Source organism: Macrobrachium rosenbergii, chromosome 41 (genome assembly GCF_040412425.1).
Source record: "Macrobrachium rosenbergii isolate ZJJX-2024 chromosome 41, ASM4041242v1, whole genome shotgun sequence".
Lineage (NCBI taxonomy): Eukaryota > Metazoa > Arthropoda > Malacostraca > Decapoda > Palaemonidae > Macrobrachium > Macrobrachium rosenbergii.
This window is the reverse complement of record NC_089781.1, coordinates 16540367-16557880: the sequence shown is the minus strand read 5'-3', so window position 1 is coordinate 16557880 and position 17514 is coordinate 16540367. Positions and strand designations below refer to the sequence as shown.

General features: G+C 39.3%; 1 protein-coding gene across 1 annotated transcript in view; it reads left to right on the top strand.

Annotated features, from left to right (window-relative positions):
• The window catches only part of LOC136826680 (GTP-binding protein Rhes), a 145976-nt gene that overhangs the window by 67439 nt on the left and 61023 nt on the right, over positions 1 to 17514 (top strand). The window contains exon 2 of the mRNA XM_067084044.1: positions 15760 to 16339. Within this exon, the coding sequence (XP_066940145.1) occupies positions 16008 to 16339 (332 nt within the window). The 5' untranslated portion in view covers positions 15760 to 16007. The remainder of the gene's footprint in view (positions 1 to 15759; positions 16340 to 17514) is intronic.

The following is a 17514-nucleotide window of genomic DNA, read 5'->3' as shown; positions in this document are numbered from 1 at the left end:
TTGTGCCGGCTTTGTCTGTCCGTCCGCACTTTGTCTGCCCGCACTTTTTCTGTCCGTCACCAGATCTTAAAAACTACAAGGGCTAGATGGCTGCAAATTGGTATGTTGACCATCCACCCTCCAATCATCAAACATACCAAATTGCAGCCTTCTAGCCTCAGTAGTTTTTTTTAATTTTATTTATGGTCAAAGTTAGCCATAATCGTGCGCCTGGCAACGATATAAGACAGGCCATGGTTAAAGTTTCATGGGCCGCGGCTCATGCAGCATTATACCGAGACCACCAAAAGATAGATCTATTTTCGGTGGCCTTGATCATACGCTGTAGCGGCTGTACAGAAAACTCGATTGCACCGAAGAAATTTCGGCGCATTTTTTACTTTTTTAAATCCTCGATTCATAAAATCGCATTTACTCAAAAGCAAACTCTTTTATTTTACGGGCCCTCTCAGGCAAGTCTTTTCCAACTGAGATATAAACATATAAGCCAGGATAATCTCTTTTTTTTATTTTAGCTCATTAGCATAATACCAGACACCTCCGTTTTTTTCCAGTTTGTACACTTACGGGATTATTGAGGTTGCAGTAAAGTATATTGATGTTGTTTTATATTTCTGTTTGTAAATTGCTCGTGTGTGTGTGTCAGAGAGAGAGAGAGAGAGAGAGAGAGAGAGAGAGAGAGAGAGAGAGAGAGAGAGAGAGAGAGAGAGAGAGAACCACCTTATAGCTCCAGACACCTCAACTAGTAAATAATTTCGAAATCACTGAAATTGTTGTAGAGTAACAGTAACATTGTCTTATCGTTTCTGTTTGGAAATTATGTGTCTGTGTATGTGCGTGTGTGCGTGTGTGTGTGTGAGAGAGAGAGAGAGAGAGAGAGAGAGAGAGAGAGAGAGAGAGAGAGAGAGAGTACTTATTTATGGATGAGGCGTCGGTATTCGCCAGCATGGATTCTGTTGGCTAAAGCGGTTTTCCCTGATCCTGCCTGAGCTACGCACGTGGTATCTGAAATATGGTTTTAAACTTCTACTTATAATATTCGTGAGTTGACAGAAACCTCACTTTTTTAAAATTGCGCGTGTTCGAATCTAGCCAGGGAAGGAAGAGGAGCCCGTTCAGTTATTTATCCTTTTAGTTTTCAAGACTTGGAGGGGAAAGTAGTGAAATATATATATATATATATATATATATATATATATATATATATATATATATATATATATATATATATATATATATATATATATATATATATATATATATGGTTGGTTTAATTGAGTGATAATAATAGTTATACATACATATATATATATATATATATATATATATATATATATATATATATATATATATATATATATATATATATATATATATATATATATATATATATACACATATACACACATAAGTATTATTATTACCACTCAATTAAGCTAACCACACTCAAAATCAGAACATAACCGGATAAATTCCATGAATAAATATATATATATATATATATATATATATATATATATATATATATATATATATATATATATATATATATATATATATATATATATATATATATATATATATATATATATATATATATATATATATATATATATATAGGTTATGAGTAATATTGCTGCCTTTTTTGTTTACGTAATGCCTTGGCATTTAAGAAAAGCTAGCTTAATTCAAGAGTGTTTTATTAATATATAATATAATGATTGTCATTCAGTTACCCCTAAAACTTTTATCCTCGATTTTGATTCTTAAACTGATTTTTCCCCTTCGACAAATAATTTCATGAAGGTTATTAAAAAAAAGTTAAAAGAAAATGGCGAGTTACAAAAATTAAAACGGGTCAATCCCGCACAATCTCTCTAAAAATTAATTTTAAAAATGATCTCATTTGCATAAAAATGACTGAAGTCACCCACTTATACCGATGTCATTTCCCTTGATATACCGAGTGTCATTTCCCATGACTGAGTTTAAAAATAAACGGCAGATTGCAACTGAGAAAATAAACAAGTAAAAAATGCGCCGAAGGAACTTCGGCGCAATCAAGTTTTTTGTACAGCGTGTAATCAAGGCAATCGAAAATAGATCTACCTTTCGCTGGTCTCGGTATAATGCTGTATGAGCCGCGGGCCATGAAACTTTAACCACGGCCCGGTGGTGGCCCGGCCTATATCGTTGCCAGAAGCACGATCGAGCACAATGGCTAACTTTAACCTTAAATAAAATCAAAACTACTGAGGCTACAGGGCTGCAATTTGCTATGTCTGATGATTGGAGGGTGGGTGATCAACATGCCAATTTACAGCCCTCTAGCCTGAGTAGTTTTTAAGATCTGAAGGCGGACAGAAAAAAGTGCGGACGGACGGACAAAGCCGGCACAATAGTTTTCTTTTCAGAAAACTGAAAGCCAACCTTAAAAGTGTTTCGCTCCTAATGAGTCATTTTTGAATCCAGCTGCTCACGGCGACCGGAAACTGAATAAAGATCAGCTGCTGTTTAAAGGAAGTCTCTCTCTCTCTCTGTCTGTTTCTTTTCCTCATTCCCAACCTTGCTATCTAGACAGGAAAAGGAGAGTCGCTAACTACACAGGAGAAAAGCGTTGTTGAGATTCAAATAATTTCATGTCATATCTATAACATAATAAAATTTTAGGTTTACAAACAAACCGGAGTACCTTTTTTACTTCAAATTTTCGGGAAAGTTGGTCTTATTGTTGAATCAAAATGATAAAAATACGCGGGTTAATGAGTAAGAATATTTATAAATACGAGAAATTGGTAAACGGCGCACCTTCTGTTGAAGTAGTGTGGGTGACGCAATGCTGATGAGCGCTACTTGAACAGTTTAAGCAAACTGGCATTCTCCCGTAGGGGGGTAGCGCCGTCAGTGCACCTCACGGGGTGCACCGTAGGCATTACTTAAGGTTCTTTGCAGCGTCCCTTCGGCCCCTAGCTGCAACCCCTTTCACTCCTTTTACTGTACCTCCATTCATATTATCTTTCTTTCATCTTGCTATCCATCCTCTCCTAACAATTATTTCATGGTGCAACTGCGAGGTTCTCCTCCTGTTGCAACTTTCAAACCTACCTACTTTCAATTTCCTTTCCAGCGCTAAATGACCTCATATGTCCCAGTGTTTGGCCTTGGCCTAAACTCTATATTCCATCCCATTCCATTCCATCCTTAGAAGTCTGAATCAGGAACAACAAACCAATCGATTCGTCTCTAATTTGACGAACTGGTGTAAGCCATATTTTCCCCATTCTGAGAAAAGGGGCTTCAAAGATTTTTATTTTATTCAGAGCTTCTAATTAACTCATCTTTTGAGGACAATTGGTTTGAAAATGTGACGACACAGACAGCTGAAGTTTTGATATGGCTGGAAAACTCAAAAACTTTAAAAAAACAAGTTAAATATGCGCCGAAGTTTCTTCGGCGTAATCGAGTTTCCTGTACAGCCGCTACAGCTTATAATCAAGGCCACCGAAAACAGATCTATCTTTCGGTGGTCTCGGTATAATGCTGCATGAGCCGCGGCCCACGAAACTTTAACAACGGCCCGGTGATGGCCTGTCCTATATCGTTGCCAGAAGCACGAATATGGCTAACTTTAACCTTTAACCTACTGAAGAGGTTAGAGGGCTGCAATTTGGTATGTTTGATGACTGGAGGGTGGATGATCAACATACCAATTTGTAGCCATCTCGCCTCAGTAGTTTTTAAGATCTGAGGGCGGACAGAAAAAAGTGAGGACGGACAAACAAAGCCGGCACAATAGTTTTCTTTTACAGAAAACTAAAATGGGATACGGCAGTTCGTTAAAACAGGAACGAACTGATTCTCGCGTCGGAAATAAGAGAAAGACTCCATCATGAAAAAAAAAAATTAAAAATGATTTCACGCCGATGAATGACTGGAGTATTTTCCTTCCTGCCTCTGCCGAATGTAGAATAAACAAACATTCGTGTGTTAGAATGTTTCAAGAGACTTTTCCTTCCCCTCGAAGACCTTTTACGCAACACGAACATGTGGATCACAATTGGCGATAAATTTTATGAAATAACAACGGAAGCATCTGGAATGCATAATGTAAACACGCCGTGTGAAGCTAAGGAGCGCCTGTGTATTGTTTGTCTGATGGGATCTGACACCGAAGGCGAACATTGTGACCCCGAGAGAAGTTCTCTTATGGGTTTCGAAACCATTTCGGTGTGTATAGACGACATGAAGAACCTATAAGTGTTTTGAAGGAAGAACCTATAAGTGTTTTGAAGGCGAAATGTCTGAGTGAGAGAGAAAAGGGACATGTTGATGTTTTCGTTTGAAGCTACAAATTATGATAATGTGATAATCATCTGAATTGCGAAGACACGAGAATACGAGGATGTATCTTGCCTCCTTTGGGGATGAATCGCTGCTATTCAGTCTCTTTTAGTTTCGAATAAAGCTTAGTTTTCCCGTCAATCTGAGTTTTGGGGATAAAGCTTAGTTTTCCCGTCTATTTTAGTTGGAAAATGAAGCTGTTTCCCGTCTATTTTAGTTGGAAAACAAAGCCGTTTCCCGTCTATTTTAGTTAGGAATAAAGCTTAGGTTTCCTGTCAGTTTTAAATAGGAATAAAGCTTATTTTTCCCGTCAATTTTAGTTGGGAATGGAGCTTAGTTTCCCACTCATTTTGACAGAAGTAAAACTTAGTTTTCCTTTTAATTTTAACTGGGAATAAAGTTTAGTTTTCCCGTCCATTTTAGTTGTAAATAAAGCCTAATTTTCCCATCTATTTCAGTTGGAAATAAAGCTTAATTTTCGTGTCCATTTTAGTTCGAAAATAGAGCTTAGTTTTCCTGATTACTTTAGCTGGAAACAAAGCTCAATTTTTCTGTCCATTTTAGTTCAGAAATAAAGCTTAGTTTTCCTGTTTACTTTAGCTGGGAATAATGCTTAGTTTTCCAGTCTGTTTTATTTTTTTGTTGGGAATTAAGCTTAGGTCCCATCTCTTTCAGTTGGGAATAAAACTTCGTTTTCCCGTCTATTCCAGTTGTTTACAGATCCATCTTTCCAAAAGACTGTAATTTACAAACAGGCCGCAACTGTTTACAGAGTGAACGTGTAATTTGTACAGAACTTTTATTCCTTTTTTTAATATTTTAACAATTCCCAAAGGCGCATTCTTTAGCAGGCAAATAATTGGTAAATTGTTAAGTAACTGGTTCTGTGTAAACAAAGTTATTGTTTTTGATTTTCGGCTTGAGTAATCTTTGTTCGTGTTGATCATATGCGTCCGTGTCCATAACAGAATAACAAAAGTCAAGAAAAAAGTGATTACGTTGGAAACAGGAATCACAATTTAAAAAGATTTGCGAATTAATAGGAACTAATCGTATTAAAAAACAAGTAACAAATGCGCCGAAGCTTTTTCGGCGCATTCGAGTTTTCTGTACAGCCGCTACAGCGTATAATTAAGGCCAACGAAAATAAATGTATCTCTCGGTGGTCTCGGTATAATGCTGTATGAGACGCGGCCCATGAATCTTTAACCACGGCCCGGTGGTTAACTGTCCTATATCGTTGACAGATGCACGATTATGGCTACTTTAACTTTAAATAGAATAAAAACTACTCAGGCCAGAGGGCTGCAATTTGGTATGTTTGATGATTGGAGGGTGGATGACCAGCATACCAATTTACAGCTCCATGGCCTCAGTAGCTTTCAAGATCTGAGGGCGGACAGAAAAAGTGCGGACAGAATAAAGCGCGGAGGGACAGACAAAGCCGGCACAATAGTTTTCTTCTACATAAAACTAATTAGAAGTAGATTAACGATTATCACGGGAAAAATTACAAAGGAATAAAATGACATAACAAAAGACCAAGTTCTCCATACACGCATTCAGCAACTCAAGTAATCTGTCAGAATTCAGGTATCAGGATGAGAGAGCAGAACAGAGAGAGAGAGAGAGAGAGAGAGAGAGAGAGAGAGAGAGAGAGAGAGAGAGACAATTGACAACAGATTCTTAATTAAAGGTGACGCCGACATTCGGAAGAAACTCCCTATTCAAAGCTTCTTCTTCTACATTAGCAAAGTAAGATAACTTTGCTATCATTAGCGAAGTTAGATTAATTTTTGCTATTATTAGCGAAGTAAGAGTATCCCGCTCCCTTCTTTTCTTCTTCTTCTTCTTCTTCTTCTTCTTCTTCTTCTTCTTCTTCGGCCATATTAGGGTCGTTTGTCAAATGGACCTCTGTCTCTCTCTCTCCCTATTAATAAAGGCATCACTCTTACTATCTATAACTCTTAGTCTCTCTATCAATCTTCTCATGGCTAAATGAACCCCCCCCTCTCTCTCTCTCTCTCTCTCTCTCTCTCTCTCTCTCTCTCTCTCTCTCTCTCTCTCTCTCTCTCTCTCTCCCCGTTTCATTTCATTACAAGACCGGAGGACGAGAGCGGGACAGGCTCGAATTACAGGTACTCTATTTCGAAGGGGGACAGGAAGTACCCCGGGTCACCTGTCAATGAGATTCACTTAGCAGGACTGACAGGTGAGCCATACCTGGCCGGGGGGGGGAGGAGGAGGAGGAGGAGGAGGAGGAGGAGGAGGAGGAGGAGGAGGAGGAGGAGGAGGAGGAGGAGGAGGAGGAGGAGGAGGAGGAGGAGGAGGAGGAGGAGGAGGAGGAGATAATTATTATAAAAAAAAATATTACTGGTGTTAGACTGAGTTCTTGCTAAGCCCATATATATATATATATATATATATATATATATATATATATATATAGATATAGATATATATATATATATATATATATATATATATATATATATATATATATATATATATATATATATGTTGACAGCTCCTATAGGACAAGTAGTATATACTTATGGCTCATATGGCATACATTTCAGTGCTCCATAACTATATACTGCTTGTTCTATAGAGATGTCAATATATATATATATATATATATATATATATATATATATATATATATATATATATATATATATATTTACTTATTTATTTTTTTTTTTTACAACAAACCCACCAACCTATAGCAGCAGAAAGCCAAATCAAAACAAACTAAAAAAAAATGAAAAACACCGTGTGAACGAATGCCCTAACTTCCTGAACAGAAGGACAAGAAGACACAGTGACTTCGTCAGATCAATATCCAAACCGTCCGCTGCAGAGCTACCAAAAGCTGTCCTCTTCTTCCTCTTCTTCTTCACTGTTCCCAATCATTTGGGCTTTTTACGGATTGACTGGTCGTTTGTCGCCTTGGATTGTGACTGTCCGTGTTGTTAGTGTCTGCTGTTGTGGATAATTTAGAATAGTCAGCGTTGTTGCTATTATTTTTGTTATTGTTGACATAGGCCTACAAACAGCCATCACGTTCTGGAAAATACAGGAGATAAATAAACCCATTTCCTCGAGACTAATTGTTGTGGTAAAACTCCAGAAATATATACAAGAAGGGTCTCTTTGTTTCAGAATTAATAATAACAATAATAATAAAAGAAAGTCAGAAATCACTGATTTATCAAACATTTTAGCCACAGAAGCTTCTAAAAAATCAAACTCGCATTACTGCAGCCTTGTACGTTTCAAATAATTTCTGTCCACCTCCGGGTTGTTCATTCGAGAAATTGCAATTACGTGATCCACATAAAAGATCCCATAAACACGAACAAGGCACTCCTATTTGTCAGTCGTAGACAGCACGAGATGCGTCCTCTTTCTTCGTAACATTGGTTGTCAGGTTCCTGTTGAACATCGGTCTAGGCCAAAACGCACAGTGGCAGATTGCAAGGGGAGGATAAATGGTCCCCCGTGGCTTATTTCTGCTTGGACACATTTCCTCATTATAGACAGCTCGTGCTTCTGCTCTTTGTTTCTTGGTTCTTGCTTGCCCTGGTGGCAAAAACCAGGAGGAATGAATGGGTCCTTTTTTGCGTCAAATTTCACGATTCTTCAACTGACTCCAGCCCGGCATTTTAGTCGCTAGATGCTACGAGTATATAGTCTGACCATTATAGTCTCACTCATTTATGCCTCTTGAATACGATTACTAAACAGCTTATGCATAACATCAAGGCTGCAGTGTGTGTGAATGGCTTAACATACTAAAGTAAAATCTGGAGTTTTCTGACGAAGGAGATGGCTGTTAGAGCCATGAGGTCGCTCAAAAGCTTCCCCAAAGGATTTGAAGCTTGTTTTTCTTTTCTTTAGTAAGGATGTTTTCTGTCAATCTATGCTGCGCCATCATTTCGACCTCAGGACATGCTCTTCTTCTTCTTCTTTCGATAAATCAAGGCATTCATTTCCTCATTATGTCGACCTTCGTACTACGCTCTACTGCACTCTACAAGACGTTTGTAGGAATAGACGCATGGGTACCTTACTAACGAATACTCTAATCTCTCATTTTAACGTGTCTAAACAAATATGGGATTTAGGGATACAAATCCGTTATCTTGATGCAGATGAAGATATCGTCAACGTACAGTACATAGCGTAAGTTTGCTTTTCGATCAAAGAAAATGAAAAAATATCATAAATTTTCGTCCTACTTGAGGTAGACTTAATTTTTGGTCAGCAGTGCCCAGTTATTACTGACCTGACCTCCCTCCTTGACCTTTCTGATAACGACTCTTTCTTCTTCTTTGCTTCTCTCATTAGTCTACGGCGTCAGTGACTCTCTTGGTGGCCATGACGCTGGATAACTTACAATCAATCAGTCTTATTATTGGTCTGTGTTGTTCTGGGATGTCGTGGGGATTCTCTCTCTCTCTCTCTCTCTCTCTCTCTCTCTCTCTCTCTCTCTTTGGTAATGAATTTATCATTTCCTTGATAGATTTGGATAGATTTCATTCACAAAGAATTTGTAGTGATGAAGAGGAGACTTACAGGCCTATATTTTAATTAGCGGTTGGTCAATCAAAAATGATGATAATACGGATTATCATTATCTTTATCATCATCATCATCAATATCCATAAAACTGATTGTCAATAATTTTGAAAAAGCAAGTTCCATTCACGCAACTAACCATTTCATTAGCATTACTCTGTCAGGATGATTCCTAGGTAACAAGAGAGAAACTAAAAAATGCGCCCGAGTGTCTTCTGCGCAATCGAGTTTTCTGTACAGCGAATAATCAAGGCCACCGAAAATAGATCTACCTTTCGGTGGTCTCGGTATAATGCTGTGTAAGCCGCGGCCTATGAAACTTTAACCACGGCCCGGTGGTGGCCTGTCCTATATCGTTGCCAGATGCACGATTATGGCCAACTTTAACTGTAATTAAAATGAAAACTACTGAGGCTAGAGGGCTGCAATTTGGTATGTTTGATGATTGGAGGGTGGATGATCAACATACCAATTTGCAGCCCTCTAGCCTTAGTAGTTTTTAAGATCTGAGGGTGGACAGTAAAAGTGCGGACAGAATAAAGTGCGGACGGACAGACAAAGCTGGCACAATAGTTTTCTTTTACAGAAAACTAAAACTTAGGCCTATTGTCTACATTGCACAGAATGTTTGTGAGACTTAGCCGCAAGTTTTAAGTCTAGAGGACGAACTGCAAGATGAAATAAGTACTTAGTTAAATAAAAAAAGGTAGGAAAGAACAAACGATGAACACAGCGAATGAAAATAAACAAAATAAACGCGACAAGGCCAAAAAGCGAACAATCAAACGATAACAGCCAACTGCGAGTGACCACACCAAATGGAATGAGAAACCCGCTGGACAGGACACGGCGTCATAGTTGAGGTTATAAAGGTTAATGATGTGTGTCTGTGCCTGAGTATGTGTCTGTGCAAGGGTTGGGGGGAGGGTTAAGGGGACAGGGGAGGGGGAAGCTCGAGAGAATTGCCCTCGCCCCAGGGGGAGGGGAAGTAAAGGGGGGGGGAGAGGGAGAGGCACTATTTGGCAGGATTCTACGTCACAGGTGGGTTAGGGTAGGTTATAGTCTACGGATGTGTTCCTGTGTTTATTTTAGGCTGCAATGGCACAGATGTTGACATTATTATTATTATTATTATTATTATTATTATTATTATTATTATTATTATTATTATTATTATTATTTAATGTGATACGAACATAACAAGAGCCTATTTTTATATAAACCCTCACTCAAAAAAAAAAAAAAACAATTCATACGCCAAACGAAACCGAAGCCGTGAAAACAACGAATAAAAAAAACCTGAAGGAAAATAAGTCACACACAAAAAGCCTAGGAAATGAAAAACTCACTGGAAACGAATAAAGCTTCTGAAGAGGCTATATAAGAAGCCCATTTAATCATTCAGGCCTCTTCTCCTCCTCCCTCTCCTCCCGTGTTTATATTCGTCGAAGGGGCTTCGAATGACTCCACACAGGTCTCTCGATGACGTCACCACCGACATGAATTTCCAATATGGAGGGCAGAAGAGGATTCCGAGTAAGATGAGCCTATTGATAAAGAAACCTCGTAGAATATGAGATAGATAAGTAGATAGGAAAGTAGACTGGAAGGCAGATAGATACACAAACTACCTTATAAAGGCGCAGATAGGTAGAGAGACGAACAGCCAGATAAACGAGGAAATAACTGATAACAGGAGTGAGGTTTAACCAAAGAGAGAGTAACATCACGTAAACTGGATGGACTGACAGAGAACGTAATCTAGATAGGAATAATTTATTTATTAGCTTATTTACCTGGCGTCACACTACAACATCCATTTTTGAAGAAACTACATAATAAACTTAGCGAAAAACAAACTCACACAGAGAGAGAGAGAGAGAGAGAGAGAGAGAGAGAGAGAGAGAGAGAGAGAGAGTGGAAATCCGATCAGCAACGAGTGAAAGGGGAATCAAGTCAAAACGGGCCAAACCGAGCTTTTAATTATTTGAATAACCTTTCATTCAGGAATCACACATCCTGATCGGGGAAGTTCTAAGAATTATGGAGGAGGAGGAGGAGGAGGAGGAGGAGGAGGAGGAATGGGGGTACAGGATGACTTCCAAGGCAAACAGAGGGGCACAAGGGCATAAATCACCATTAATCCGACCACTTAATGCCCCAGAGAAAGGGATAGTGATAAGGAACAGTAAGCTTCTTAGTACGGGACATCCTAGACGCCTAGTGAAGTCGTTAGTTTACTCCTGAAGGACTCAGGGAGGGTGGCCACCCCCCCCCCGGCTTACAGCGTGTCTTTAGCGGCACACTGTAGACGGTATCAGCTGTATAGCTCTCCGTTCTTTTAGTTTTAACCGGTTTCTTTAAGTTTCTCATCCTTTAACTTCATTCAGTTTTCAAAATTCTACAACTTAGACCTGAGTCTAGCTATGGGCCTTATTGCTCTGGTTAAACTAATCTATAGGCCTATCAACATCAGCCACTTTTCCCTTGTTTTGTCGTTGTTAAATCGAAGTGTCCTTATGGCAGCACGCGCTCTCGTCCGTGCCAGCAGTCGTAGAAAGCAACAAATAAAGAAACAAACGAAAGAGAAGGCTTCTTATAAACAACACCAAGCGCTTGATACCAGGACGATGGCACCAGACACAGAGCATAGCCCTTCATTCGCTCTCGTCTCTTATCGGTCACGGGCTCTTACTCGAGCGTGAATTAAGGTGTTATCCCTCGGATACCACCGGGGTATCACCAATCATCGTCTGTCTAGGGATATCCTCGAGTGCCGCCTCAAAAAAGAGCGATCGTGTTTTGACTAGATAACGCCTCGGTCTAATGTCGTCCCTCGCGGGTCGTTCCAATGACGACTAAATCTTCTACTACTACTTCTTCTTCTTCTTCCTCTTTGTTTATTGTGATTAAAGTTGGGAATACGTCTCTAGCCTCTCATTTTCTTATTTTTTATATTCCTCGTTCATGAGTCTACAATTCCTTGAAGAGTCTATTCTTTATAGACTCAAGTACTCTTCTTCTTCTTCTTTGTTTATTGTGACTTATGATGGGGGATAAGTCGCTAGGCTTTCATATTCTTTTATATTCTTTGTTCATGAGTCTGTCAATTCCTTGAAGAGTCTTTTCTTTATAGACGCAAGTAGTACCAAGTTTCGCTTCTTTATAGACTCAAGTAGTACCAAGTTTCGCTATACAGATTATCAGTCTAGGAATCGGTTTCATTCATATTTTGATAAGGTCAATTTTAGTGTTTAGACGATCATTTGACTTCAAATTCAGCTTCGCGATGAAGGATTACCATTTGTTATGATAATATCAAATTTCGTAGTTTGTATTTGTCATAAAACAGTGCAATACATTCGTTAGTTATTGCGTGCAAGCTAGTCTAAAGCTATCAATAGTGATATTCTTACACGCATGTTATATAAAAAAAAAACTGGATTTCGTAAAATGCGACAGAAAGGTATTACTTGAGAGAGAGAGAGAGAGAGAGAGAGAGAGAGAGAGAGAGAGAGAGAGAGAGAGAGATTCGCCTCCTCTTTCCGTACCTTTCTCTTGAATATTGCTTCTCCCATCTTTCTTCATCTTTCCTTTCTTCATCTTGTTCCGTCATCTCGATTCTCGATCGAGACGGACGGAAGGAGAAGGAAGGAGACGGAAAAAGACGGAGAGAAACGGCAAGAGCCGGAAGGACTCTTCCGTCCTCTCTGCAAAGACTTCCGACTCCATCTTAATGTGTTATTGGGGGTCTTCAAACTGATTACCTGGTTGACTATCGAGGGACGCTGTCTCTCTCTCTCTCTCTCTCTCTCTCTCTCTCTCTCTCTCTCTCTCTTTTAACGGCCTTGACAAAGACAATACAGCTTTTCACGACATAGCATACAAACATATGTATGCAAATGTGACGCCCCGACTTGCATCTTGATGATGTGCCGTTGCAAATCCACTGCCATTAGGCTGCACTTCCTAGATCACTAACGATGAAGAAGAAGAGGAAGAGGAAGACAACAACAACAACAATCTGAAGCGTTATTCACCTTGTAAGCGTACGTAATGCAGCGTCGAGGGTCCAATTAGAAGGGCGACATACAAAAATGTTTTCGTTCTTGTATATCGATAACAACTCGGAAAAGAATCCGCATAGAAGCACAAAGCCTAAGAAATGAAAAGATGGCGTCAAGGCTTACGAGGGACTGAAGGAATCTTCCTATAGGAATCTGGGTTTATTTCCCGGTGGTTCTCCTCCCACTGGGCCTAATTTGGTACGTCAATCGGAAAACCCCTTTTTAGTTTTCTGTAAAAGAAAACTATTCAGAAGGATTTGTCTCTCCGTCCGCACTTTATTCTGCCCGCCCTCAGATCTCGAAAACTACTGAGGCTAGAGGGCTGCAAATTGGCATGTTGATCATCCACCCTCCTATCATCAAACGCATCAAACTGCAGCCCTCTAGCCTCAGTAGATTTGATTTTATTCAAGGTTAAAGTCAGCCATAATCGTGCTTCTGGCAACGATACAGGATAGGCCACCACCGGGCCGTGGTTAAAGTTTAATGGGACGTGGCTCATACAGCATTATACCGAGACCACCGAAAGATAGCTCTATTTTCGGTGGCCTTGATTATAAGCTGCAGCAGCTGTACAGAAAATTCGATTGCGCCGAAGAAATTTCGGCTCATTTTTTACTTATTTTCTGTTTCAATACATTTTCTCAACAAGATATCCGACATGCTTTTGGGAACTATGATAGCGTCTGAGGGTCTCTTTTGTCAGAGTCAAAGATCATCATGAGTCAGAGAGTCTATTGAGTCAGCCACAGAGATTCTTGTGTCAGAGTCAGAGTCTATTGATAGAGTCAGAGAGTATCTTGAGTTAACCACAGAGATTCTTGAGTCAGTCATAAAGTATCTTAAGTCAGTCACTGAGATTCTTGCGTCAGAGAGTTTATTGAGTCAGAGTCAGAGAGTCTATTGAGTCAGAGTCAGAGAGCATCTTGAGTCAGCCACAGAGATCCTTGAGTCAGAGTAAGAGAGTTTATTGAGTCAGAGTCAGAGTTAGAGAGTATCTTGAGTCAGCCACAGAGATTCTTGAGTCAGAGTCAGAGAGTATCTTGAGTCAGCCATAAAGATTCTTGAGTCAGAGAGTCTACTGAGTCAGAGTCAGAGAGTATCTTGAGTCAGCCACAGAGACTCTTGAGTCATAGTCAAAGGGTCAGGGAGACCCTTGATTCTGAGTCTGAGACGGATAATCAGAGAGTCTCTTGAGTCAAACGAGGGAACCTGAACCTCCCTTGAATGAGAGCCATAGATTCTCTGTAATCAGGGTCAGGGAGCCTCTTGACTCTACAGCAGAGAGTTCGAGAGTCCCGAGTTAGAGAAGTCCCGCATTCAATTGCATAATGGTTGGATTGGATTGGATTATAAATTGAGAATAAAGGAGGTTTGCAAGGTGCAACAGGAGGAAAACCTCAAAGCAGTTGCACTACGAAATAATTGTTAGGAGAGGGTGGAAAGTAAGATGGAAGAAAGATAATATGAATGGAGGCACAGTAAAAGGAATGCAAGGGGTTGCAACTAGGGGCCTAAGGAAGGGACGCTGGAAAAATACTTTAGTAATGCCTACAGTGCACCCCGTGGAAAAATCCTTTAGTAATGCCTACAGTGCACCCCGTGAGGTGCACTGACGGCACTAACTCCCCTGTGGGGGAATAAATGTTAATCAGTTTTCACAAAATAAAGTTAATATAACAAAGGATAAGAGAATTTAACACCGGCATATTTTCCCATGGAATATTTTCCCGATAATCTGCAGCCGTTGTGTGGGGAAAATGAACGAATGAAAAAATATGAAAAAATGAACATTTTCCCGTCAACGCGAAAACGACTCAAAGAATCGCCATTTGATTCACTCGTTCAAAGGGGAAAGTGTTTTCTATGGAAGCCTCATTATTCGCTCTGACGATGTCGATGGAAAGCCTAATAACCGCTTTTTGGATTTACGATTCGTGACCAGAAATGACAGATGATTACGAGTGAAACTTATTCTGAAGTGTGTGTGAATGTATGTATAGATGTAGAACCCTTATATCTTAGGTATAAAGACGAAACCACGTTTATAAATACACTGCAGAAACGATCATGAAAAGTGGATAAATAAACGAATTGAATTATTTATTAAACAAATTATAAAATGAGAATTGAGATCATCGCCATTCCTCCCTACGTTTGCATAACATATATATATATATATATATATATATATATATATATATATATATATATATATATATATATATATATATATATATAAATTATAAAATGAGAATTGAGATCATCATATTCCTCCTACGTTTGCATAACATATATATATATATATATATATATATATATATATATATATATATATATATATATATATATATATATATATATATATATATGTATGTATATTTATATATATACAATATATATATGTATGTATATATATGTGTGTGTGTGTGTGTGTGTGTATGCCTCCAGAGCATATACTTTCACGAAAAATCATACATATCGACTATTAAAACTGTTTCAGCGTCAGTTGTGTTGTGATAAAATCTTAACACGAACAACCCAAACACCATAAATTTACGCTACTTCAGTTATTAATTAATTAAATATTATCACACGGTACTGTTTCTCTTAAGCTCAAGTATAATTCTTTAACTGACTCAGTCTCTGACTGATCGCCTATATTTTGTGAGTAGCTTTTAAGTTTGAAAGTTTCTAGTAATTTGAAAATTTATGGTAATTTTGGAATTGTAATTGTAATTTATCAATTTCTCCATTTCCTTTCCAGAATCATGAGAGATGTCATGACGAAAACGAAGTCGAGGAAGAAGTCAATCAACATAGAGAGTATAGCAAAGTCCTTCCAGAAATCTGAGGCCCTAAACCTCCATTATGATTCTGAAAAGTAGACACGACCGTTCCAGCAAACGATGACTCTACCCAGGAGAACCGACTAAGACCTAAATCTTCAAAGAAAGACAGAAACTGCCACTATGAAAACCGAGACACAATACTAAAAGCGAAAAGCCAACAGCCATGTCTGCCCAAAACAAATGGGAAACAATACCAGAGGGTGACGCCCCTGACGCACCCGAGAGCCCCAACATGATCTCCGAAGTCGAGGAGGTGAGCACGCCCACCTGCGAGGTGGACGAAGGAGCTGCCTGCAACGGCTTCTGCAGGTCCAACAGCACCAAGGGCGACAGCAACGGCGCGGGCGAGAGCGCCAGCGAAGATGGCACCAAAGTCCCAGCGCCCTCGTCACTGCCAGTGGTGGCCAACAAAAATATGAAGCCTCCGGCCAAGAACTGCTTCAGGCTGGTCGTTCTTGGATCTTCCAGAGTCGGGAAGACCTCTTTGGTTTCCAGGTAAGCTGAAACTGGAAGACTTTTTTGGTAGTGAATAGTTTTGAATACTTCTTTGGTGTGCAGGTGAGTTGAATCTGGAACACCTCTTTAGATTCCAGGTGAGTTTAATTGGGAAACCTCATTGGTTTCCAGGTGAGTTGAGTCTGTAAGACCACTCTGGTTTTCCAGGTGAGGTGAATCTTGAAGACCTCTTTGGTTTCCAGGTAAACTGAATTGGGAAGACTACATCTGTCTCCAGGTGAGCTGAGTCTGGAAGACCCCTTTGGTTTCCAGGTGAGTTGAGTCTGGAAAACACCTTCAGATTCCAGGTGAGATGAATTGGGAGACCTCTTTGGTTTCCAGGTGAGCTGAGTCTGGAAGAACTCTTTGGTTTCCAGGTGAGTTGAGTCTGTATGTCTCTTTGGCTTCCAGATGAGCTGAATTGGGAAGAACTTTTTGGTTTCCAGGTGAACCGAGTCTGAAAGACCTCTTTGGCTTCCAAGTCACTTGAGTCTGGAAGACTGCTTTGTTTCCAGGTGAGCTGAGTCTGGAAGACCTCTTTGGTTTCCAGGTGAGTTAAGTCTGGAAGACTTCTTTGGTTTCCAGTTAGTAAATATCTCTTGAGAAGTGAAATGAGGTGTATATACATCTCTCTCTCTCTCTCTCTCTCTCTCTCTCTCTCTCTCTCTCTCTCTCTCTCTCTCTCTCTCTCTCTCTCTTGTCTTCTATGTGTAATCCTCTTGCAATAACTCATCTTTAACCATTATAACTGACTAATCACAATTAAAAGTTAAACGAATGACTTTCTATAGTGCTGAGATCATTCTCAACATCAATAGTGATCATTATGAAATCATAACGATGAGAGAATTATCAATACTGATCCAGCGAATGGAATATTTCAACATGTTCTGGATTAAGACGACACGACCTGATTTGTCAAAGGCTTGCAATCGCAATTCGGAGAATTGAATAAAGCCAGATCATATATACATTTCCTGGAAGACCCAGAGAGTCTTTTGAAAACCTCCTGAAAGGGAATCGCCAAGAGAGTGAGGCTGGAAAAATGAACGATTGAATGAATGAAGGTCACTGATTTCCATAATATCAAAACAGAAAATCATGACAAGAAAAGTGTCTAGAGAGTGTTCATTATACTCTTCAGAGAACCATGACGAAAAACTTGTCTAGAGAAT